This window comes from Parasteatoda tepidariorum, chromosome 7 (genome assembly GCF_982258835.1).
Source record: "Parasteatoda tepidariorum strain Cologne lab strain chromosome 7, Ptep-v5.0, whole genome shotgun sequence".
NCBI classification, from domain to species: domain Eukaryota; kingdom Metazoa; phylum Arthropoda; class Arachnida; order Araneae; family Theridiidae; genus Parasteatoda; species Parasteatoda tepidariorum.
Window position 1 is genome coordinate 38,719,942 of NC_141761.1, and position 26,506 is coordinate 38,746,447.

The window sequence follows — 26,506 nt, forward strand, 5'->3', positions numbered from 1 at the left end:
CGCACTGTTGTTGTAGAATAGTGATTTACTGTATTCTTTAAAAATAATTTAAATTAATGCTTGATAAATTTAGATATTGATTTTAAACTGAATTATTTGCATACTATAAATAAATGTCATTTTTTATGCATACACTTTTAGATTGATTAACGTCTAACTTGGGAAGGAAATTAAATGAAAAGAGATTTCTAAATATATAACAGGAATGACAATCTAATTGGTGTCAGTAATTACCATTGATATATAATTAAAAGCATTCTTGTTTATTATCAGTGGGAAAAAAGGCAATTTAATTCAAATTGTTATTACAATTTAATTCATATTGTTTAAAAAATTAAAGACCTGTTAAATATTAAAATGTAACTGTGAAACTTTATTTCTTGCATGTAGATCTTCAAATATTACGTAAGTAGCGGTTTTCCAATAAATAATTATTAAAATATTTAAAGTTGCTTAATTATCCATAATTGTCTTTAATATCAGAGTGTTTTTATGTAACCATATTTAAATAATTTTAGTTAAATCTGTAAAGTATGTTTTGATTACATGCATGCTTTATTATGAAATAATGACAAACAAACAAAAAGAAAATGCAATTAAAAATTGGAAGCAAATTCAATAATAAATGTAGTTAATAATCACTTGCTTAAGTTAGCACTTCAATTTAAAACCAAATCACATCAATCGTGTTTCAAATCAAAAATACAGTTTTCCTAGGTTAAAACATTTCTCAGTTGTGTAATTTGTACTTTTAACGTTTGCCTGAAACTAATTAAGCGCAGAGAAAAGTTCTACTCTTTTATAAGCGCATTAATATCGAAAAGTTGATTTTTCTATTTCTTTTTGTAAATGATGTAAAATTCATTAGAAAAATAATATTTTTCCAACAGTCATTGAAAACTGTATAAGTTCAAGTGTTCATAGCTAATTGTTATAACGTTCTGAGAATTTTTTTAGTGTTTTCTCAACATTTGTTTATCCTTTATTAATCGACTAGTCATTTTATATCATTTGAAGAATTCAATAAATTCAGTCTTGTTATCGTAAATAAATCTCGTAATCGTGAATGATATAAATAGTTATTTTTAAAGTTCACAATATGCAAGTTGTATGAATCATTGATAACCTTTTATTTATGATTTAGGAAGTTAATATTTATTTAATATTTTACTTCTCTTTTAGTTGATCATCTTCTGACAAGTAAGTTGTTTGTTTGGGAGCAAATTATTATCTAGTAACTTAGTATCGTGATCAACTGAATATTTTGAAGTAAAAAAATCTTTGATAACGGTATTTTTAGTACTATTAAATATTAATTCATTTGAAAAGATAATTAGTTCTAGTAAATTTTGTCTAAAAAATACTTAGAAAACAAAATGTAATAGCTTGTTAATCACCATAATTTTCTATTTATCTTTGATTTAACTAGAAAATATTAAAGCATTTATTTTATTTTTTACTAAATAAGGGTATTGAAAAATATTTTCTTTTATGCATGCATTTAATATTTTACTGTCACATTCGTAAACTATTTATTATTAATTGTAGTTTTTACAGTAATCAGACGTTGCTATTTGTGACATAATTTCTTCAAGGTATAATCATGTTATTATGCTTTTTTCTCAACGTTACAACGTCTATAAGTATTTTAATTGTACTTTATTTGCAAACTTGTAACATACATATTATAAATATTAATAACATGAAAAAACATAACTGTTTGCTCCTTTTGAACAATTATTTTTTATTTATTTGTTTCTTTCTTATCTTTTCATTTTTTTAAATACTTTTTCCAAATACAAAATTTTAGAAAATACAAATGAAGTTTTGTTTAGCTGTTTTTGAACCTTGATTGTTAATGATAAATATTTTTTAAGAAAATATATACTTTCTGTAGAATGCATAATCCTTACATATGTTCTATGTTATTATTAAATAATACTTACGTATGTAAAGCTTTTGCGGTGATGTATCATGATTTATGTTTGAGGGAATTTTGTACCGCCTCACAACGAATCTTTTTGCTACGCAAATACTTATCTAATACTCAAACTATTATTATTTTTACTAGTATTTGTGCATAGTGTCATCATTAAAACACTAATATAGAGGATACCACCACTAATAAAATCACTGGGTCATAAAACCAGGTGCTTTTTAAATAAAATTTGTAAACACGGAATCATTACACTATCAAAGCAAGCTAAAATTATTTTCTAATAAAATTAAGACCACTTTTCATAAAATCAATTTCTTAAAAGGTGTATTATTGAAACAAAAAAAACTATTATTTTTCCAATCTTTTATTTAATTATAATTTTCCATTTTCGCATGTTATGAAAGCATATTTATAGCAAGTTTTATTTTGCCCCCTACGAACAAAAAAAACAAAAACAAAGTTAAAGATGTGTATTATACTTTTTAGAGAACTTGAAGGGTTATAGGGAAAAGGTTATGAATCAGAGAGTATATAGGAATCCTGTTTATGAAATGAGAAAAGATATGGAATGCTTATCATCTTGCAATGTCAATAATAATTATTCAATTAATAATGTAAATATAACTTATTAAATATAACTTATTATATAAAATATTAAAAACTATAAAAACTTATCAATATTTGACAACCACGTTGATAGTACAATTAGTATATAAATGCAGTAATCAATTTAGCTCTCACTGTATTAATAAAGTTAAACCTTGAAACATTCTTTTTAACGGTATATATTTCATTTTACAAAGTTAGCAGTCGAAACAAACAAACAAACGTGCTTTAATTGGCGGCGGGAAAAAAATTAAATATCGGAAATTCTCTTCGGTCAGCAGAGATTTTTAAATAATAAATGTTTTTCATATAAATTTGTTTTCAATAATTTTATTCAATAATAATTTTGAATTTGAACAAAACATTTCTGTTAACTAATATTTTAATATATATATATACACTACCGGTCAAAAGTTTGCGAAAATTTTTAAATCTGCAAAGAAAAGGCCTAAACTCAAATGTTCATAGAACTGCGAAAAATCATTCAAATGGCATGAAAATTTGATATGTTCTGAAGTGAACCCTCTACTGTTAGTTACATATGATCAAATTGCAATACTTTGTTTTTTGCGAACTGAATCCAGCTTTTCATCACGGATTGTTTTTATGGTGAAAAAAGTTGTTAAGTTTGAACACTTGCCAAACTTGCAAAAAATATTTTTTGTACTTTCTGTTAATAGAAAATAGTTATTTGAACAGTTCTATGTAAGCCCTCAAAATTTCAAATCGATTCGATTTTTTTTGACGAAGTTATAGAATTTTGAAAAACATGTGTACTTCTCTCGATTTTTGAGCATTCCACATATGCAGTCTTCTGGTCTATACATCTTCTATCAAAGAACTTTTTAATTTTTATGTTTCTATATTTTCAAATAATTAATATTTATCATAAAACAAATACTCTTATTCATTATTGTAATTATTATTGTTTATATTTATTGTTTATATTTATTGCTTACCTGTATTAGTTTTGTTGTGATATTTTTACTTTATATTAAATTAAATTAAAAAGTTATAACAATAATTACATAAATAATTCTAAAAAAATAATAACAATAGTATAAAAAATTTGCATTTTTATTAAACTATTTTATTTACAACAGGTCAAATATTTAACATATTCTTATTCGTATTTTGTAATTAAATAAATTAACATTTAAATCTTAGATTCCTCGAACCATCCACCTTTTGCTTTTATTATAGCCTTACATATGCATAGCATTCGTTCTAATAAACCATTAATCACTTCAAGTGATATAGAGTTCCATTCCTGTTGTAAAATGTCCCATAACTGACTTCGATTCAAATATCAGAGCATCGTTTGCAAGAACAAACAAATTTTAGATGAAATGTGACATCTATGAGATATTGTTTTAATTATATTCATAATAAGTTCCTTGTAGTAACAATAATTACAATAATAAATAAGAATATTTGTTTTATAATCAATATTAATTATTTGAAAATATAGAAAACATTAAAATTAAAAAGTTCTTTGGTCGAAGATGTATAGACCAAAGGACCGCAAATGTGGAATGCTTAAAAATCGAGAAAAGTACACATGTTTTTTAAAATTCTATAACTTCGTCAAAAAAAATCAAATCGATTTGAAATTTTGAGGACTTACATAGAACTGTTCAAATAACTATTTTCTATTAACAGAAAGTACAAAAAAAATTTTTTGCAAGTTTGGCAAGTGTTCAAACTTAAAAACTTTTTTCACCATAGAAACAACTCATGATGAAAAGGTGGATTCAGTTCGCAAAAAACAAAGTATTGCAATTTGATCATATGTAACTAACTGTAAAGAGTTCACATTAGAACATATCAAATTTTCATGCCATTTGAATGATTTTTCGCAGTTCTATGAACATTTGAATTTAGAACTTTTTTTTGTAGATTTCAAAATTTTCGCAAACTTTTGACCGGTAGTGTATATATATATATATATATATATATATATATATATATATATATATATATATATCTGAAGGTAATTCAAAATCATAATTACTAAATTATCAGGAATTGTTTTCAGAGCCTATGGAAAATTTCAAATAATTATATACTAATGTAACTTTAAAGTATATTAAACATTGATTTTATGCCTTGAAAGAAATTGCTTTAAAAACGATAGATACTAATATATTTTTCTCATTCAGTACGTAAATTTTTAGTTATTCCCAATGCTTTTAATAAACTGAGTCTAAATTATTATTAATGAAATATCTGATGTGTTTCTAATTTTTAGATCTTGGCAGCTTAGGTAAGAAATTAATTTATAATTTTTAAATTTCTTTGTAATTGTTTTGATAAATATAATCAATTGATATTTAAATATTTTTCTATGAAAACAGAAGTGTCATAATAAGAAATAAAATGATTTTTATTATCATATTCTATTAAACCTTACAGCATTTTCATTTCAATTAATTATAAAATCTTTTCAACTGTTTCAGATCTACAAGCTTTACGTAAGATAATATTTATTTTATTATTTTCGTACTTCAAAATTTCACATGCTTTCGAATAATGCGATAGTTTTCGGTTGTTTCAAATTGTTATAATAATAAAAAGGAAACTGAAAAAGGGTCTTAATTGTGTGCTTATTTTGCATATTTTTTTAGTGTATTAAAAATTATATAAATATTTGCGTTACATATATATTTGCGCTACAACTAAAAATATGGCAAAAAAATTGTAAAGAAATTAGAATTATTTTTAAAAATTAAACCCAAGCGTTTATTTATTTAAAAAAGGAATTTTTTGAGCAAAATAACATATCACCCTTTTACATCTAATGTAGAAAAGAGAAAGATTTTAAAAAGTGCCGAGGAACCTGCTTAAATTGACCAACTTCGGTACCGTCTGAAATGGTCCATATATAAAGGTGGTCACTTTGTCACTTTATGTGGTCTCTTTAAAAATGGCTCGCAAAATTCATATTATATATATCCTCATACATGCATACGGAAAAATACACTATATTAATCAATATTTATCATAGCTTAATTACTTATTTAAATTGTAAAATAAACGGATGTTAATTAACGTATTCCCTCAATTTATTTCAGATTCAGTTGTAGATTTTACGTAGTGATTATTTTAAATAACCCATCCCGCTACTTTGTAATTAATGTGTTTTTATATCTTGCATTACTATAACGTGTCTAAAACTGACAGTAATAAACTATACATTAAAAAATTGCATTAAACTCTCATAAGGCTCCATTTACGTCAAAAAGTCGAGCATTTTTAGTGGATTAAAAAAATCATACCGGCAGTAATTTTTTCATTCATGCCTACAACATTCCCTAATAAATCCAGCATTCGTGGGCTGCATCCCTAACACAATACTGAAAGGATCACAGCCTCTCTAATTCAATGAAGCATAAATCAATGAAACATAAAACATAATATATTTCAATTTTAAACGTATTACTAATGCCTAGCTCTAAAGTTTCTTAATCAAAGAAAGTATTGTATGTGGGAAAACAATTGTCGAAATTCATGAACAAACCGTTCAAAAAAAAATTGATATACAAGAATATTATTTTTGCGAATGGTTATTATCTTCAATGAGTACAATGAATTAACCTGTGCTTGTTAGTTCTTAGAATTTATGAGAACAAATAAACCTTTGAAATGAAAGAAACCTTTATTTAAAGCAGGTAAACATCCTGCTTCCACATTAAAAAAAGAAAGAAAAAAACATGCTTCTCAGGGAGAACTAATGGAAGAAGGTCTAGGAGTTGAAGGAATGAGGTGGGAACGTTACTTAGGCAGATGCAAATATTATTACAATAAAGGACCTTATCATTAAACTCTGGTCACTTTCTGCATTTAGCAGGAATGTGATCCGTTGCAAATGCATGATAATTCCCAAAGCAATTGATTGCAAATGCCATTTTTGTATAATAGAGAATTGATCACTCGAATACTGCGAATGGTTGCTGTCAATTGAGAACAAGCATTTTTATGCTAGTTTTAATGGTGTTATCTATTGAATGTTGTACAAAGAGTCATTTTCACACTTTGGACTGTGATCTAGTAAAGCTAGGAGTAGTGAGAATTATTCCTTGGTTAGTATGGAGTGGCAAAGTGCATGTGGTGAAGGTGTGGGTAAAATTCTGAAATGTCAGTTTGTAGAAAAAGGTTTTATACTTTTCAGAAAATGAAACATAAAAATATCTTGTACACGAAACATATCAGGTGATCAGGAATTCCGATACAGATATATTTATGCTTGGTAATTACTTTTATTTGCATAATACTTATGAGATAATATTATTTATAGTATAATATTACTTATACTGGTTAATATCGCTAATTATAGTACTGTACATCAATTAAAGTTAACTGTTGTCAATAATAGTATTTCGCAGTATATTTAAGTCATATTTAATTGTAATACAATATACATTATAAATAAACATTATAGATTAAAACAAGCTATTTATATTACTCTGCATGAGCTATTTATGTAATGCAAATAATATTATTATAAGTCTGTACACTAAGATGCATTAAATGCTTGATTTTTTTTAGTTAAACAACTGCTTAAAGGTGAGTAATATTATATAAAACTTTTATAGTAAATAATATTATAACGATAATTTTGAATTATTTTTATATTGATAACTGAATTAGTTTTATCGAGTTATCCACAACCTTTAACTGTTTATTAGTTTATTAAATCCATTTTTTTTAAAAAGGCAGAAATTTTATCTTTTTTTAAAAATTATAAGTTAGAGAAAGCAATGTTAAAGTGCTTTTGGGGAACTATATTTCTGCCGCTAAAAACATTAATAACCTCATTGTTGAGAAATTTTCGTATAAAATCAAGAAAAATTATAAGTTGAGCTAAAAGAATAACTATGGATTTTTTAAGAAATGTATCGAAGTAGTTTTTTAAAAATAAAAATGCATTGATTATGAGTTCAAGGATTTAATGGCATATGAAGATTCTGATAAAAATTTGCTATTCATCTTACTATCTTTCTTCTGTTGTATCTTACCATATTATCTATCTCATGTTTATGAATTTGGAGACGTCTTATTGGGGGAAAAACTCTCTCAAAATGTGCATTTATAAATCCACCACGAGGTGAAAAGCGCTCAGAGTGCTATTTTTTATTAGCAATGCTTTTCGTCCTGTTATTTATGAAGGACAAGCAGAGTAATCTAAGAATCTAATTAAAAATTAAAAAGTCAAAGAATCTAGTTAATAATGAATCAAATAAAGCACAGAATCTATTTAATAATAAATCAAATAAATCAAAGAATCCAGTTATAGCAAATCAAATAAATCAAAGAATCTAGTTTATAATAAATCAAATAAATCAAAGAATCTAGTTAATAATAAATCAAATAAATAAAAAAATCCATCACACAAATCGAGAAATAATTTATCAAAGAATCTAATTAATAATTCAAAACATTGTTTAATTGTTATATTGTGTCGATCAATGACCCTATTTAATATGATAAATCACTATTTTTATGTTTAATGGTCATAATTTTTTTTTAATGATTTATGCTCTTTTAAGGGGAAACAAATGTATATTTATATTAATATTTTGTCTTTTTGATTAAAATTTTGTTTTCCTAATTTTATCGAATCATTCATTTGTAAATTAAAACTAAAAAAATTAAAAAAGAAGTTTTTTTAATGTATTTTTAATTAGATACAATTTGTGTAAAACTTTAAAATTTTTGTGCAAGGTTTAATCTCTTTACGCAGGTTTAATCTCTATTTTTATATGAAAATTCAGATAAAATCATCAATCCTTCATATAAAATCATATAGGTTTAAATCTAATGCTTATTATCATTGTTAGCATCTAAATATACTGAAAAAACTATGAACAAATTTACCAGAATATGGGAAATTTTACAGTGTTTCTAGATCTATGTGCTCACCAAAATTCTCAGTAATGATTTTGATAAAATTAACAATAAAATATGGCTCCGAAATAGGTTATAAACTTTAACTGTGATAATTTTGTCATGATATCTTTAAACAGGGCATATAAACCGCTTATTCAGTTAAATTTACTTTTCCAATCCAATATCTTCATCCAATAGACCTTCCATCCGTTTCCACTACGTCAAAATATAAACAAAAATCCTGAAAGCAATAATTCTCGTATCGAAATCACTTATACTCTGGAAAAAGCTGAAAGCGCGCATAAGTTTACTTGTTTATATATTCTGGATCCAAATAAAAAAACTCAGAAGACAAAGAGCACATTGAAGGTTAAACGTCTGAAACATCATTCGCAATTATAACCGACAACAGACATTTAGTATCGTTTATAAATCAAAATCAAATAATACAAATAACTAACAACTTACAACAAGATAGCAAACACTTAAGTCGGAAATCCTCGTCTTATGTATGATACTGTGGGCCTATCTTGCATCGGTCAAACACCTACAGATGGTCCTGCAGTGGTAAAAATACTTCTATTGAAAAAGTGCAGCTAAAATTAAAAATGATATAACTTTACATTGTAGATTATTTATTATTTATACAATGTTGCTAATATAAACTCATCTATTTGTTAATTTTTCTAGATCTGAATCCAACAGGTATTATTTTTTACATTATTTTATACACTATAGATAAAATATTTTTTAATTATTCTATAGAATCTATATATTAATTCTGTACACAATGTATTTTCAAAGATACTTCAATCATCTCTTAAGTTTGTTTTTAAGCAATGAAAAATTCAGAATTTTGACTATATGCATGCATCTATTTTTCTTCTAGTTGGTGATGCTCTAGACAGTAAGCATGTTTAATTAAAAATTATAACTAATATATAATATTGAATGTGTTCAAGTTTAAGTAAGGCATAGTATTTTAAAATTCTTTATTTTTAGACATTTTGGATAACATTTATTTGATGAAAATTTATGATTGATGAAATTATTGCCAAATATTTATAATATTTGATTATAAATTTTTTATTGTAAAAATTAAAAATGTGTTTTCTGTGCAAAAATGTGCAGGAAAATATCTAGGTACTTAACTTACTTTATATATATATATATATATATATATATATATATATATATATATATATATATATATATATATATATATATATATATATATATATATATATATATATATATATATATAAATACAAGAAAACACGAAGAAAGTTAGGAAAAACAATAAGTTTCATTTATTGCGCTTAAGCTGCAAGTAAACAGAACTCATTAGATGAACTCATAAGTTTCATATGTCTATAATTTTTCTTTGATTTATTCTTCATTTTGAACTTATATATATATATACTTAATACATAAATTTATAAACTACAAATCATATCATAAAATTTAAAAAAAAAATACACTTTAATTCAATTGAAATGCAATAGAATTATATAAATGATTAATGATTAATTGTTTTATATTTTTAGATCTTAGCGAAGGAGGTAAAATTCATTCCTATTTTTTCGATCATTTGTTGTATTTGAGAAATATACTGTTTAACTATTTGGAAATATTTTTTTGCCCATGTTCCAGAATTTAGATTAAAAATGCTATTGTAGAAAACATTTTCCTATTGTCAATTAAAATTTTATCGTTTTCTGCAAATAATATTCTTTATTATGATTTTTTTATCTATTTACAGATCTTGCTGCACTGCGTAAGTTTCTTTTAGTTAGTTCTTTTTAAAAATCCAAGTGATTTAACGAAACACTTTGTGATTTGCACTGATATGGCTATAATCATTCAAAAATAATAAAGAACAAAGTTTGTGTGTTTGTCCTTGCGTAGCTCAGATAATTTCAGAACTATTTGTGTCCGGAAGTTATGGCTTAAGTATCGTACTGTATGATAATGACATTTTTGGCTAAACAAAATTTAATTCTGGTCAATACAACCAAAATATGCGGCATTTAAACCATTTATGTGGCATTTTTTATAATGTTACAGTTAACCGAAAATTATGGTTTTGAAAATTATAATTCTCTTTACAGGACATTTAGTTAAAAAATACAAAACTGAAATGTATATTTAGCAGAAAAAATAGTTCTATACCATGCTCTAAGGTTGTTAATATTATTTCTCCATATTAATTATAATTTCTAAAGCTCAATAGATGGCGCTCTGCGCAGTAATGTAAAATTTAGCTTCTAATCAGTTCACTGTACCATCATCATCATCCTTCTTGTTATTAAAAATATTTTATGTTAAAAGGCGTTTGTAATGATTGAAACCCCGAGATCTGAGAGATCATATCACCGTATTTAATATTGGCGCCCAACGTGGGGCGCCAATATTAAATACGATGTTATGATTGAAACTCCGAGATCTAAGATCATATCATCGTATTTAATATTGAAAAAAATCTCTGCGGTTTCTTGCGAACTTTCGTTTTGAGTTTTCGGAATTCCAAAACAAATTATTTCGTGATGAGATCCACTATTACATTTTTTACAAGGACTAAATTTACTCCTACATTGTGAACTTAAATGTGATTTACGGAAACATTTAAAGCAACGACCTTCGCGCATTAATCTATCTCTTTTTTCAGAAACCGACATTTTTTCACAGATAAATGAATCATGTTCTGATTTACAAAATACACAATTAAATTTTACATTAGTAGCCAATGCTGAAGCTGTGGGAATATTCGATCTGAACTGTTTTTTGTTATTTATTACTTCCCTGGAATTATAATAATTATAGTGTTTATTTTTCTTAGCATTATTATGGAATAATGTAGATGATTCGCGTACTTGAATTTCTTCCTTAATAAATTGAATTAATTCCGAAACATTAAATTCTGATTTTCGTTTGCGGTTGTATTCTAAAGTTAAATCTTCTGGTATTAGTTTTAATAATATAGGGCATAATAAGTGTCCATATGTTCCAGAGACTACATTTAAGCTTTCTAAAGATCTAATGTTTACTTCTAAATTATCATATAAATTCCGTAATGCTCTAATATCACTAGAATTTTTTACGGGATCAAGATTTAATAGACGATTCATATGACTATTAATCACTAAATCTTCGCGCCCAAATCTATCTTTTAACAATTCTATACTTTTCATATAATTTTCTTTAGTCAAAGCAAACCCTTTAATAGCATTTAATGCAATTCCACCCAGTAAGGTTTTTAAATAAGTAAATTTTTGTATCTCAGTTAAACTTTCGTTTTCATGGATCGCGATTTCAAATTGATTCCAAAATTCAAGCCATAATGTTGTTTCTCCGTAAAATTTATTTATACTTAGTTTTGGGAGTTTAACTGCATTACTTTCTGGAACAAATTTAGATTGTGCGCTGTTAAATGATTCTTCTCCTCCTCTACTTTCTTTATTGTTTTCCTTCAAATATATATAAAGATTATAATGCAATAATATTAATTGAATTCTTTATAAAGGTATCGTGATAAAATTAACAAACTTTAATACATTGATCCCACATTATAAAGCCCTATTTTATTAAATTGTTAATTTTACCAAAGTCTGTACCAAATCACTTCGGTAAAAATTTCCGAGCTTTTTAGTGTTTTTGTAGAGTGAGAGATACGATAAATTTTACCATATCCTGATATTCCATGTTCAAAAACCTTGTTTCTTGTATTCTTTTTTAAAACTGTTTCATTTGAGTTAATATTATGTAGAAAATCAATAGTTGTATACCGAGTTAGATATATATATTTTATATCTCTGATATATTTTTTGTTTATATATAAAAATTAAAATATTTTTTTCTTCATTTTCCCACAAATTTTTATAATGTTTATAAAAACGAAATGTTCGTTTTTGAACATTGTTTATTCTGTGTTAAATGTAATATTTTAAGAATTTAAGCAATTTACTAGTTTTTTCTTGAAAAATTTAACTACTGTTTTGCGTCCTAACGAAAACTGATTTCTATGATTAAGTTCTCTTCTTTAAGTTTTATTTTATGATTTTCCAAAACAAGATTATTTATTATCATTTTTCCAAACAAGGTAAAAATTATGGAGCTGCTTCGTAGATATGAGTTAGTCACTTAATTGGAATGAATTAAGTTTTTGTTTGAAATAAATGCTTTACAAGGCTAGCGTTTAATTTTCATAACCAAAAATACAAACTGCATTTATTATGTATAATAATATTTTATTATGTTTAATAATGTTTTATTATGTATAATAATGTTTTATTATGTATAATAATAAAGCTTTTCCAGCATTTTTTTCCCTTGTCATTGCATAGTGATTATCAATAATTAAATATTGCATTGAACAATTGTAGAAGCTTCACTGGTATCTAAAATGACGCTTTGATCATACTGGTTTTAAGCTTGATTTTTATTTTACAGTTAAAGATCTTCTTGGAGGTAAGTAATAATATTAAGATAATATTAATAATAACGACAAAAAATACACTAGAAATGTTATCATCTCGTTGCTCTAAAGTAGAGGTCTTCAACTGGCGACTCGCGGGCCAAGGTGGCCCAGTGATAGCATTTTAATGGCCCGTTTTTGAATGAGTGCATGATACTGAGTCTTGATAATAAAAAACGAAGAGTTGAGGAAGAGTGCGATTTTTTCAAAAATAGTGGTCAAATCTTTATTTTTTTGTTGCACATAAGAGTAAGGCAGTTTGCCTTATTTGCAACGACAATGTAGTGATACAAACATTTGAGATATTTACTTTTTCATTAGATCGTATAGCTTTTAATTCGAAGTTTAAGGAAAAAACATCCAATTGGCATAATTAAAAAAACAATAGCAATTTCATTGCTATTGTTTTTTAAGCCAGTAGATTATTTAAACAAACTATGTAAAAAAATGTATTAAAACTACATTTCTTATAATGTGAAGAAATTTGAAGAGAGATTAAATATGTTTTCAAAGTGAGCTATAACACAATATAATGTTATCGTTGTATATTGTTTAAGAAGAAAAATTGCTTCTTTTTCAAAACTTCTTGTTGTACAGTAGCATTATGCACATTCTTCTTATATTTTGTATTCCTCAGTTCAATTTTTCTTCGATTGCATTTGATTATTTTTTAAATCCAGCTATCCTTCCATTTCTCTGAAATTAACATATAAATAAAATGTGCTTACATAAATTTATAAACATTACACATATTCCAAGCAAAATTATTTTTCTTCACCAATTTAAAAAAAAATTAAAAAGAATGATGGTTCATTTAATTTAAAGCTGGTTCTGAGGAAAAATGAATTTTGCTGGAACTTAAAAACTTTTGCTTAAAAGTTGGCAGGTATGCATTAGCTACAAGCCCCACCGTGTAATAACTATCGTGGAGATGGAGTACCGGTTTCCCATGTTATTGATTTGTCTAAATTTAGTCATTATCAAAATGCAAAAATTGGCAACCATGATTCGCGTAAAAGAAATGACATAAACCGTTCTTTTCCTTTGATCTTGAATAATCCCTGTTAGAATTTTTATTTTAAAATTACAGTAAAATAACGGGCAGCAATTGGTTCCTCCAAATAACCGTAAAGTTTGCGGTAAGGAACATTTTTTACCTTTATGGCTCAGAAACCGTTTGCAACTACTATGGTTACGTAACCATGAATTAAAAAAATAATATTTTTTTAACCATTTATAACCAGCATGGTTTCAAAACTGTAAAAAATATTATTGGATGTTAGAGCAAACTTTTTTGTTAGATAATGGGCATTGTATAGTGTAGGGCATAATTTGGGGAGTGCAAGACATTGGAAACTCTTCGTTTTTCGTTGTTGTTGGAATGGAGGTCGGTTATGAGACTGGCTAATATATGTAACTAGGCTAATATATGTAACTCTCGGCTAATATATGTAACTAGGCTAATATATGTAACTCTCGGCTAATATATGTAACTAGGTGCAATGAACTAAATGGCTTCATTAGGTGGGCTTAATTGATGCTCTAAACTTCTGGTTGATTAACCGTATCTGTTTTTCTTTTTTTAATATTGTAAAATAACAGTAGAATAAATTGTTATTTAATCATTTTTTCTAAGAATTCTCAAACAGTTATGAATGGGAACAAACCATGGGAGTTGGTGAGAAAACAGAGGGTATAGCCTCCTAGTCTTTTAAAAGAATACAAAAATACGTCAAGTTATTTTTTAAATTATGGTAATGGGACATTTTAAAAATATAGCATTAAAAAATTCAAAATTTAAAATTTAATTGTTTATAAAAAACGAAAAATGACAAAACACAAACGAAAAAAAAAGTTGCTTGTAAAAGGCTTTTGATAACAATAGTTTGTAGATTGCGAAAAACTTGCATTTATTTCTTTTCTTCAGAAAGCATATTTTGCAGCCACCAGCATATTGAACTAAATTCGAAACATTTTTTAAAATCTACATTGGTAGAAAATTATACCTAGTTTAATACTTAAATCTTATAATTTAATCTACTTTTGTCTGTAAAATAATACAAAAGCAGACAAAATAATGACAAAATTAAAAATTTTTAATATAAGTATTTAATATAATTAATTAAAGTTTAAAATTAATCTAAGTCTAAATAACGTATATTACCTTCTGAAAATATCTTAAAAAAATTAACAGTTAATTAATAGTACAATTTTAACTTAAGTACATTTAAGTTAAAATTGTACTATTAAACTCTTTACAAAATTTTTCCAAAATTTTTTTATTTGTTATTTTTTTCTTTCTTTCTTTCTTTTTTGCAATTTTTAGTAACATTTATCCATTATACTCTGAATTTTAAATTTTTAACGTATTCAACTTTGAATACCTTAAAATTTTTTTTTGTTTTATAAATGTGCTTTCTATTAACAGCTCGTCAGGAAGCCGTTTAATATGGTAAGTACACTGTTAGTATATTTATTCTAAAATTATGGTAAAATAAGCATCCTGTCCATCCAATTAACCGTAAAATTTACAGTAAAGAACGTTTTGTACCTTTATGGTTTTAAAACCATTTATAACTAGCATGGTTAAAAAACACGAATACAAAACTATACGGATTCTAACCATTTACAACTAGTATGGTTTCAAAGCCATAAAAAAGAAATTAATACGATATTGGAGCTAGGCTTTTAGTTATGTAATAGGAATTGTAGTTGTGGTGTTGCCATCTACGCTTGAAGGAAAGATTCGCATTCTAATGGTGGTTAATTAAATTTGGTGGTTGCAAGAAACTCCTCATGTGAAGAAAACTAAGGTAAAATTTTTGTGTCGCCGCTGTGTTTCGAAACCCAGCTTGTCGGTCATGAGATTGACAGATTAATCCTCTCGGCAATATTATGTACACAGCTGAAAGAAACTAAATCGGTTGGGCCTAGTTGGTGCGATAAAGTTCTAGTTGTTTAACCATATTCGGTGAAAGCAGTTAATAAACCGTTTTTAGGACAGTTAACAGTCAAAATACCATCTTATTTATGGTTATTTGTCTGTTTTGCTTGAATGCTGTAAAAGAAAGTTATAACACATAATAGTTTGCAAAGTAAGGTAAAACAACGTTTAAGAGCACAAAAAATATTATAGAAAGCAGACAGCTGTTTCGGATGCTCAAAGGGCAACCTTCATCAGTGCAACAAAGTTGAACAGAATCAGTCTGTTGCACTGATGAAGGTTGCCCTTTGAGCATCCAAAACAGCTGTCTGCTTTCTATTATATTTTTTGTGCTCCCCAAGTAGCACAATTCACAAAAACGATATCGTAAAAACTTAGCTTTGAACATTGTACAATATCGTAACGAAATATTGTACTATATAAAAATGGACCCCTTTTATAACGTATATTCAATATTGCAAAACAATATTGTTCGATATTGTAAAAACGTTGGGGAACGTCGATCGACATCTCTCTGCATTTACAAACGTTGTACTATGCCGCCCGACATCGTCAACACGATATTCAAAAAACAAATGCTGCGGAATGCCGACTATCGCCAAAATTACGTTATTTTAGAAAATAAAAATTAGTTTTTGAAATTATTCATGCCTGCTTGTAACCTGGAAAAAGCTGATAACAAAACCGTTCTAGCTTGTTTAAAATTAAATTATTTGTTATTACCAAAACTTATAGAATTTTAAAATCTGCAGCTTAGTTATTAATATTTAATAAGTTTCGGTAGGCAGGTATATTTTATTATTATTCTAGAAAATAAACTAGAAAGTAAATAGTTTTGTTAAGATATTTTTTCTCTTTTTCAGGGTACAAGCAGTCATTTATACTGTGAAATAATTTTAATATTTTAAGTGATTTGTGCAATAATTTTTACAGCATCTATATTTTACTATGTAGATTAAAATTACAATATGTTTAATTTAAAACTATAAACCTTTTGCTGTGACGTTTTAGTATTATATAATCTGTATTTTACTAAAATAGTATGCATGGAAAACAAAATTCCTTATCTTCACAGCATCATGTTCGATTTTAAGAAATCTGATTAAAAAGATAAAAAAAAAAAGCAATATTTACACTGATGTTGTCATAATAAAATAACAGGAGTCACTTCCTCAGATTTCTGATTTAAAAAAGGGTAAGCATGGTAGAATAAGCTGCGATTTATTTACTTATAGCCTTTGTCCATTAAAGTGTAGCCAAAATATCTATTAGGGCATGAACGGTTGTCAAATGAGTAAATGAAATATAATTTTTATTAAACAGTAAAGAATAATATACTAATTTCTATAATTTATTGTTTTCTTTAATACAACCAATTGTTTCTAAAACAAAACTGCGTCAGTAGAGGCAAACTTAGTCTTCCTGCCTTCCCGGTCGTTGACGGTGGCAAGAACTTCAAATTTTTCAGCTTTTTCTAGTCTGCAAGTTTCTTTAAACAGTCTGAAGGTAGTAGCTGAAAAAAAATAACACATGAACTGTGGTTAATTTTAATATTTTTAAATTAAAAGACAAATAGTTATATTGAAAACATTACATGAACTAAAGTAGACATAAGTATAACCCAAGTACTACTAGCAGCGTTTATGCTAATCCCTAGGTTGATAATTCTTTTGTATACAATCAGAGCAGTTTTTATGTTTTCAGGAGCACTGGGCCTGTTTTTATATGGGAGCCCTTTACGAGTAAGTTTATAACATATGGAAAATATTATATTTTATAATATAATAGATGGGAAAAAAATTTCTTTGAATAATTTTTAAAAATTATTTGGTCACCTTTCGATGCCGGGTTCCAATCCCAGTATTGGCTGGGATAGGAACCCGGCTAGTCAATACAAATTCCACATCTAACATGTGCTTACCACAGTGCTGATTCAGATAGAGTGAAGTATTTTGTAAAGGTACCGCTAAGTGGTAATAAATTTGACTTGGACACAGATCCCTGTTCCTTAACTATTAAAACAAAGTTTCAATTAGCAAACCATAATTTTAATTAAAAAGTGAGATTTTTTTCTCTTGATTTTTAATAAGACAAAATAAATGCAACAGACTGTGTTTATAAATGTAGTCATTCATCAATAAATAAATATTTAATCTATATATTTTTATATTAAAATATTCATTTTTAATCTTATATCAAAATAAATAAGTTAAGCTAAAAAAAAATTTAAAAAAATCTATGTACTTATTGGAATTTTTTTGCCACAAAATTTCTTAATAGAAAATATGATAACGTCAAAGATAGTATAAACATATTATGAGAGAAAAAATTCCAGTTACCAGTTAATAACTCTACTGCCTCAAATAGACTTTGAAAGGGAAGAATGACACTATATCAGGAAAAAAACATCTGAATTCATCAGCCCCCCTTTTTTCCCTTCTATTTTTGACATATTAGGGTAATTTCCTTCTAATATAACCTCAAGCTTTAGAAATATACATTTTCCACTAATAAAATATAATGTAGATTTTAATTTCATGCTTTTTCAATCAAAAGGAAGAATTTAAATTAACATTATTTGAATTTTTTTTTGAAAAAAATCATATTTATTAATTACTTTCTACAGCTATGCAAGTCTATATTAAGACAGCATTAAATGTGTACTTTAATCTGTACACATTTAATGCTATCCAATCAATCTCAAGAATCAAAAAGATTGTTATAAATGTAATTTCAAATGTGTTGGAATTTAACACACACCAAGAAAGAAAGTAATTTCAATAACTAAAATTAATTAATGCAGCAATTTATTTAAAATAAATTTTAAAACTAAGAAAAGAAAACAATAAAGTATCAATAATTTAAAACACCGTTTAATTTTCAAAATCAATGATTTTTTTAAAAAAAAATCATTTGATTTAAATCATGTATTAAATTATGATTTAAATCAACAAACCCTGATGGCTAGTAGTTGAGAAAAGACGCCATGAAAAACATTACAAAACTTTAAGAGTGGCTAACTTTTGTACTTTGAAACATACAATGCTGTAAAATGTAAAAGTATTAGAGTTTAGAATACAAACTAAGCAAAATAAAACAGGAAGGACCAGGGTAATTAATTTAAGGAATAACTGATCCATTTCAGTGCAAGATAATGAAAAAGTAAAGTCTTATTACAAATTTTAAAATTCTATGTCTATAAAATTACCCAAGATGGCATTTGTAACAGCTGAGAGGCTTTCAGAACACTGTTTCCCTTTTCATTCTAATTTACAATACGTCATCGCCAATTCCAAGATGGTGCTGAAGTAAAAGAGCATAGATAGCCTTTACAGATGGTTTCAAAATAACATATCTGAAAGAAGGAAAAAAAAATATATATATATATATATATATGCTTTTATAAACATTACAAAATGTATCTCATAATTTATCCTCAATTAAGACCATACAAGTAACACGGGCATGGGATTGCTGAAGGAAGGAATTATCTAAATTTTTCATTTTTATAATATATTATTTATGACTTCAGTCACTTTTCACTAAAACAGTTCTTGCATTAGTTCTTTACTTTGTATATGAGAAGCTTTCAAAGCAATTGCCTTTGAATAAATATATTAAACATTGCAGTATCAGATTGTATGTTTACAAATCCAATTATCACAAATTCTAAGAATAAATTGTGTGCGGAGAAATACCTATACCATCAAAACACTTATCACAGTCATATTTGACTTAAGAATCACATAAGTTAAAATATGTTGCAAAGTTGGGACACATTCAGCTATGGATTGCTTTTCATTATGTACGGGGTATCTGCGACATTTAAGATTTTCAAATCCCTGACTTTCCATCAATAATTCCAAGAAGCTGTCATGACTTACCGAAGTTACTATTTTCTCCGACAAAATCACAACAATAAATTTAAAAAGGCAATATAATAACATTAATTGAAATGATAGGTATACCCAAAGCTGTTATACTCTGAATCCCTGAGGCAGAATTTTTTCGAGCTATCTGCGACAAAACTCTCTAGCACTAATATCCTTCTGCAAGATACCTTTCATAATGATAAACATGTATGCTGCTAATTTAAAATAACAAAAGCTAATTTAAAAAAAAAAAAAAACTACATATAACTTTTTTTAAATTGAATGTGTAATTTTGATTATAACATTACATGTAACATTTCTGCATTTTGTTGGGAGGCGGGGGACACAGAAATTATTTCCTTCACCTTTTGTAACTAATAATCACAATAAAAAAAAATTGCAAATCATTAAATACGAGGTAGTACTTGGCAAAAAAAAAAAAAAAAAAAAGATTGACGAAAATTCACACGAATCGGTCGCCTCCAATGAGTGTTTCGTTTCTAGATTAGGCTGTTGTATAAAAATATCGTATAAAAAATATCAGATTTAAAAACTATGGAGAAATCAGCAGCAATAACTGATAAAATTCAACACAATTATTGACTTAGAAAGTAAATACTCAAATACAAGATTCCAATTTTTCAGGTTGTTTATTGGGATATTTAAAATCAACGTGAAAATCAACATCAATAACTGACGAAAATACAACAGAAAAAATACATCAATTTACGCTACTATCAGCGTATATTGAGCATGTCAAAAAGTTATTATTTAAAGGCATGATTAAAATATAACTGGTAAATTTCTGTCAAAAAATAAATAAAGGTAATTTTCGTCATTTTTCAAGTCTTTTAGACATTTTTTTAGTCCGAGAGGAGCAGACAAATTGTTATAGTGCACAGAACCAATAAAAGTAAACAAGATCTTTGGGAATATCAGAATTGAATAATGTGATATAATTTAATAGTTAACAAACTTGGACTAAAAAAAAAGAAGAGGAAATTGGCGTAATTCTAGCAAATATATATACACATATCAAAACCCCGTCCGAAATTATTCATTACTTGATTAATGAGCTATTCGGTTTGGTAAGTAAGATGTAGACATATAAAATTTTCATGATTCAATTCTTATTTTTGTAATTTAAACATTACATATATATATATATTAATTTAATACATTAAACATAATAATAATTAAACATATATATATATAGCTGCAAACTTGTACGGTTGAGAAAAAAACTTCTTACTAGCAGCAATATTAGAGATCTTATTAAATCTTCAGTAGACATATTAAATCAATCTAGTAGACATACTAAATCATCAATTTAAAATTTCGAAAAAAAAAAAAAACATTTCAATCTACCATGACAAATTAATAATTAAAAAATATGCAAATATGATCTATTTGTTAGCTTGCCTGGCTCTTAAATTTTTAATTAGTTTAAGTATTAAAAAATATTTTTCATCGAACGTACAAGTTGCAGATGTGAAAAAATATAAACATAAGCATGTCAGAAGGCTTAACACCTCTAAACATACTATAAAATTTCGCCACTGTTTGTGAATATGAGAATTGAATAATGTGATATAATTAAATAGTTAAGCAGTCTGGACATGAAAAAGGAGGAAATCAATGTAATTCTCGCAATAATATAATTATACATATTAAAAACAGAACATACCTGCCAAGATCAGAGAATTCGCTCACTTCAACAAGGTGCATTAATTCTCCTTCATCTTCAGCTGGTTTGAGTTTTCGGGCTCGCTAAATCGAAATCATTTTAATTCCACTTACATTATGCGCTAAGATATAAATCTTATGAGACGAAATTAGATTTAAATATAATAAGACAAAGATAAATAAACGGCAGGTGTAGCGGAAACTGATAAACAGCATCTTAACGGGTTACGGTTCCGAGTGGTGAATATCACAGATTTCAGTATTTAGTGAAAACGATCGATGCCGTGACAAAAACACGATTACAATATTGATATCAAATATTGTCCGTTTTTGTTCGGATATCTCTAAATTTATATTTTAAATTTATTTTTTGGAATTATAACAATTTGACGTCATTTTTTGACTTTTAAATGATTAATTTTGATTTAAGAACACAATAAAGTTTTAAATGAAAATTTTACAAACAGATTTTTAATGTGAAATCGACGGGAATTGTACAATATCGTACACACAATTTCGGTTTTCGCCAATATTGACAATGTCGGTTGATGTAGACCAAAGCTGTTACAATATCCCTGTGCTACTTGGGTCTTAAACGTTATTTTACCTTACTTTGTATTCCAGCACAAAGGTCGCCCTTATGTGTATTTACATAATAGTTTGGTTTACAAATGTTTAAATTTTTATATAATTTTTAGCATTAGATATAAATCAGTATTAAAAGAGACACCTATAGCAAGTAGCAAGGCAAATTTAAAGAAAACTAGAACTTTTAAAGAAAATTAACCTGCCCTTGTAAAATTGAGAGAAAGAAGACCCAATAATTTCCTATAGTTAGCTCGAGAGTAAAATATCATTTTCATTTTTGTTCCTCTAAAATTGGATATACTATAGCCTACGTCACAGATCGTGTTATTCCTACTAAATTTAACTAGTAAACAGCATTTTCTGCGAACCTGACTTCTAGCAACAAGTAAAAGCATCAAGCGAAGTGTCTTGTTATAAGTCGCTACTCGCCAGGTTGGAATTGTATTAGTCTAGTTCCTTTGCAAATAATTTATATTGTTGTTTTACCGAAGTTTATGAATTTAGTAAGCATATTTAAAACTCAGTTTATTAATTAAACTGAAAGGTAAATGTTATTCCTAGTAAGTGGAAGTAGTTGTGCTTTTTTCATATTATACCCAACTGAAAATTATACTTTATTAGTCAGTGCACAAAAATTTACCAGGTGTACTCTTACCAAAGATAATATTCCATAGTATTCAAAGCAATTTGTTAAACATGTCTTAAATTTCACGAAAATTTCTTCAAATTTTTCTCCGTTGCCTAGCAAACTGTAAAATTCTTTGCTCTCCGTTGATACTAGATCTTCTCCGTGTTTACCAAATAATTGACAACACAAGAAGTTAAGTTTTCGAGAATCATAAAATGTATCCTTTTTACTGGTAGATTAGTCGAAACGTAGCTATATTAACATTAACGCATAAGAGTATTCCTGTTGATATATGCAATTCAATTGTCAAACTAGAATTTTATTTCCACCGCTTTGTAATTCTAACTAAAATATAATCAGAAAAGCGTAAACATTATTATACCATTTCTTAAAATTTTAATTAAGCAATAAAATTAGTAAATGTCAGGAATTAAATTGAAATATCTTTAATTGTTAAAAATGGGTTGCTATAATATTTACAATTTGCTTGATTTTCTTGGTATACTATCATTGAAGAAAAACGTCAATATCCTTGGTATGATTTATTTATATGTGATGGAATAATCTTAATAAATTTTTTTTAACAAATTAAAAATTCAAATTTCTTTTAGTATATCATTTTGTTCTATTAAACAAGATTCATTAAAATTGACGCCGGCATTGTGGGAGATCATCCCCCATAAAAATATGTTTTCTTTCTTTATGCCATCACATTTTGTTGTCCAGACGTTTATTATAAGGTATTATCTGTTATTAAATTTTGATTTTATGATGCAAATTAAAATTTGTGTAAAAGACCTTATTTTTTAAAAATTTTTTCGATCATTATCACCTTAGAAAATTACTTGAAACTTTTAGTTCAAACTTTTTTTTATACTTTTGTTATACGCAACATAAAATAACCACTTCAAATACTCAAATTTGCACAGTTTTTAACAACTTTTTTTCAAATTTTATAACAGTAATTTTATAATTAATTTTAAAGTTCTTTAAAAATTTGTATAATTTTATTTTATTTCTCTGTTAAAATTATAGCAAAAAAAAATTTTTTTTTATAAGGATGCTGATATTTTTATATATATTCAAGCCAGATTTACGAAATTTTGTGCAGTTAATACAAATAAGAACGTAAGTAATCGATTCAAGATGCAAGCTTGTGGATTGATTTTGCCAAAGCGAATTTAAAAATGCTTGTTCTTTTAGAAATTTAATGTCGGTCCCACGAATCTCTGAAAGTACCAAGTGTGAAAAATTGCATGTACTTTAAAAACTGAATGTATTTTTTTCATTATTGTTGGCTAGAGTGTGTGCATAGATATCTATACATTTATATACATACACTCACACACGCACATATATATATATTTTCTATTAATTAAATTTTCTTCCTATTAAGATTTTCGTTAAATAAATTTTCCAAATAAACTTTAATTACTAGATTTTTTTCATAGATGACAGCACTGTGGTGTAATTTGCTTCATATTTTTTTCTACCAAATATATTTTTAAAATTATTTTTTACGCTATAAGAGCTGTTTTCTTTTCTTTTCATCTTAGAAAATTTTTGTTAACTGTATTAGGATATCCATTTTTAAGGCACTACATCGAAAAGTTGTTTTCTGCTTGCATCTTGAACTCATTTTCAACTGTGTTTTTGTTTTTTAGCGATAAAAACACATTATAAAGAGTAGTTTTTATTTTAGGATAATTACTCTGCATTTAGAAATATCGCATTTATCGTAAAGGATATGTCCTGATTAAGACAGTCACATTTTCAAGTTAAATGTTTTTCCATTTTATTTTATTGTATTATTATGCTTTGTGTTTATATAATAGAAGAGCTGGCTTCACTCCTTCGAAATAATTCTCACCGTGGTAATCCTCCAATTTTCGACTGTGACATCACTGCGGAGCAAGGCATAAAAATCTCTTTTCAAGAACGGAGCGCTTTATAATAATAATAATAATAATAATAATAATAATAATAATAATATATATATATATATATATATATATATATATATATATATATATATATATATATATATATATATATATATATATATATATATATATATATATATATATGCACATACGTGTGTGTCAATGTAATTTTTTTTAATTTTCATATTATGACTAAATTAACCTTTCTGAAAGCAAATTCTACTGCTATACAATATCTCTTTTTATTAGTTTCATGCTTAAAAAAATTATACCTGATAATAGAAAGTGTTGATTTTAAATTAAATCTCGTGTAAATTTTATCCTTGTCAAAATATTTCAGATTTCTGCAAAACATTATTTTATCATAACATTGCGTTCCTAATATTTCTATTTAATTATTTATTTTTTTCAGTTTTGAAATTGGAAAAGAATAAGTTCGCAATATTTAAGCTGCTGTGAAATAAATACAGTGCATACACCATTTTGCACTAATGTTAAACCAATCTGCAATATAAATAAAAAGAAATCAGTGATTCACAATCAACTGTTTACCAGATTCTGTAGATCAAGGACTGTGCTATTTAGTATTTATAAATTAAAACTTAATTGTGTGTATTTCATAACTTCTGTCAAATAAAGTTTTTTCTTATTTTATCTGACGTAAGTGTGAATTATAAATTAAAAGTAACAAGTACATATGTAAGTTTTACATAAATAACATTAACGCTGACTTTTATAAGTTTATTTAGAAGTTGAATCCCACAAATCTTAAATAATAAGAATGCCCGAAACTTCAAAATTGAAAACATTATACAAATCGACAATTATTGAGTTAATGTGAAATAAGCATTAACTTTTGTAGAGAAGAGTACTGTAAAAGTTTGCTCAGTTGTACTGAAATATTTTTATGTTTAATGTGTTTGTAGTGTCGTAACTCCATTGCGGCACGGGATAAGGCATTGTAGTGCTGCCATCTGTCGAGATAGTTGAATGCATAATGTGTTTGTCTCCATGGTGTAATCATCAATGAAGCGATTCACGAAAAAAAAAAAAAAAAAAAACCAGGTTGATTGATCTAGGATCCTGTGTCTCTGTAATTGGATGTTCAAACCATCATGAGAAATATTCAAACAATGGTAAATTTTATATAATTGACCCTTATCGCTATTATTAACTTGCATGAAGCAGGTAACTAACTGTCGTCAAATTTTATTTATGTTTATTGTGTTTATAGTGTCGTAACTTCATTGCGGCACGGGATGAAGCATTGCAGTGCTGCCATCTGTCGAGATAGTTGTATAAATAATGTGTTTGTCTCCATGGTGTAATCATCAAGAAGCGATTCACAAAAAAAAAAAAAAAAAAATAAATAAATAAAAATTCAGTACCCTTACAGGTTGATTGATCTAGGATCTTGTGTCTCTGTAATTGGATGTTCAAACCACCATGAGAAATATTTAAACAATGGTAAATTTTATATAATTGACCCTTATCGCTATTATTAATTTGCATGAAGCAGGTAACTCACAGAATTTTTAAGCGTACAAGAATCTGGAGGAACTCAGTTCGTTGGGGAAAAAAGATATCAAAATATACTGTTCATTGCCCTTTTGCAATAATTTTCTATTTTAAAATCAGAATCATTAATGCAATGGTTTATTCAGAAAAAAACCCACACAAATATCCCCGGCACATCTTTGAGATATCTCTTTGATAAAAAAAAAAAAAAAAAAAAAAAAACTGGTTATTTCCAAATCCTGCAGAGATCTCTAAGATATCTGAATATTCATGAAATATCAGACAGAAATCTAGGGAGAGCATCTGTGTGGTGTCTAACAGATATTTGGATATTGCTATCTGCTGTATATCCACGAGACATTTGACAGATTTATGTGACTTATCACAGAAATCCAACACATTGCATTGATATCGTAATA

At 26.6% G+C, this 26,506-nt stretch overlaps 1 protein-coding gene and 1 long non-coding RNA gene across 3 annotated transcripts in view; one reads left to right on the forward strand and one right to left on the reverse strand.

Moving 5' to 3' along the window:
* LOC122269039 (uncharacterized) overlaps nt 1-25,223 on the forward strand; it is a 34,510-nt gene extending 9,287 nt beyond the window's left edge. Inside the window, exons 7-19 of one of the 2 annotated variants that reach the window (XM_087167702.1) lie at nt 391-405; nt 1,183-1,200; nt 4,797-4,811; nt 5,005-5,019; nt 7,094-7,111; nt 9,125-9,139; nt 9,324-9,341; nt 9,982-9,996; nt 10,197-10,211; nt 12,884-12,901; nt 15,337-15,360; nt 17,557-17,594; nt 24,982-25,223. In XM_087167702.1, the coding sequence (XP_087023828.1) occupies nt 391-405; nt 1,183-1,200; nt 4,797-4,811; nt 5,005-5,019; nt 7,094-7,111; nt 9,125-9,139; nt 9,324-9,341; nt 9,982-9,996; nt 10,197-10,211; nt 12,884-12,901; nt 15,337-15,356 (182 nt within the window). In that variant the 3' untranslated portion in view covers nt 15,357-15,360; nt 17,557-17,594; nt 24,982-25,223. The remainder of the gene's footprint in view (nt 1-390; nt 406-1,182; nt 1,201-4,796; nt 4,812-5,004; nt 5,020-7,093; nt 7,112-9,124; nt 9,140-9,323; nt 9,342-9,981; nt 9,997-10,196; nt 10,212-12,883; nt 12,902-15,336; nt 15,361-17,556; nt 17,595-24,981) is intronic. The other variant, XM_087167701.1, reaches the window with a different exon arrangement.
* Nucleotides 17,188-21,596, reverse strand: LOC147807026 (uncharacterized). The gene is made up of 3 exons (XR_015435453.1): nt 21,412-21,596; nt 19,061-19,207; nt 17,188-17,365 (listed from the first exon to the last, which is right to left on the reverse strand). It is a non-coding gene; the product is annotated as an uncharacterized LOC147807026 (long non-coding RNA).
* Nucleotides 25,224-26,506: the final 1,283 nt, after the last annotated feature.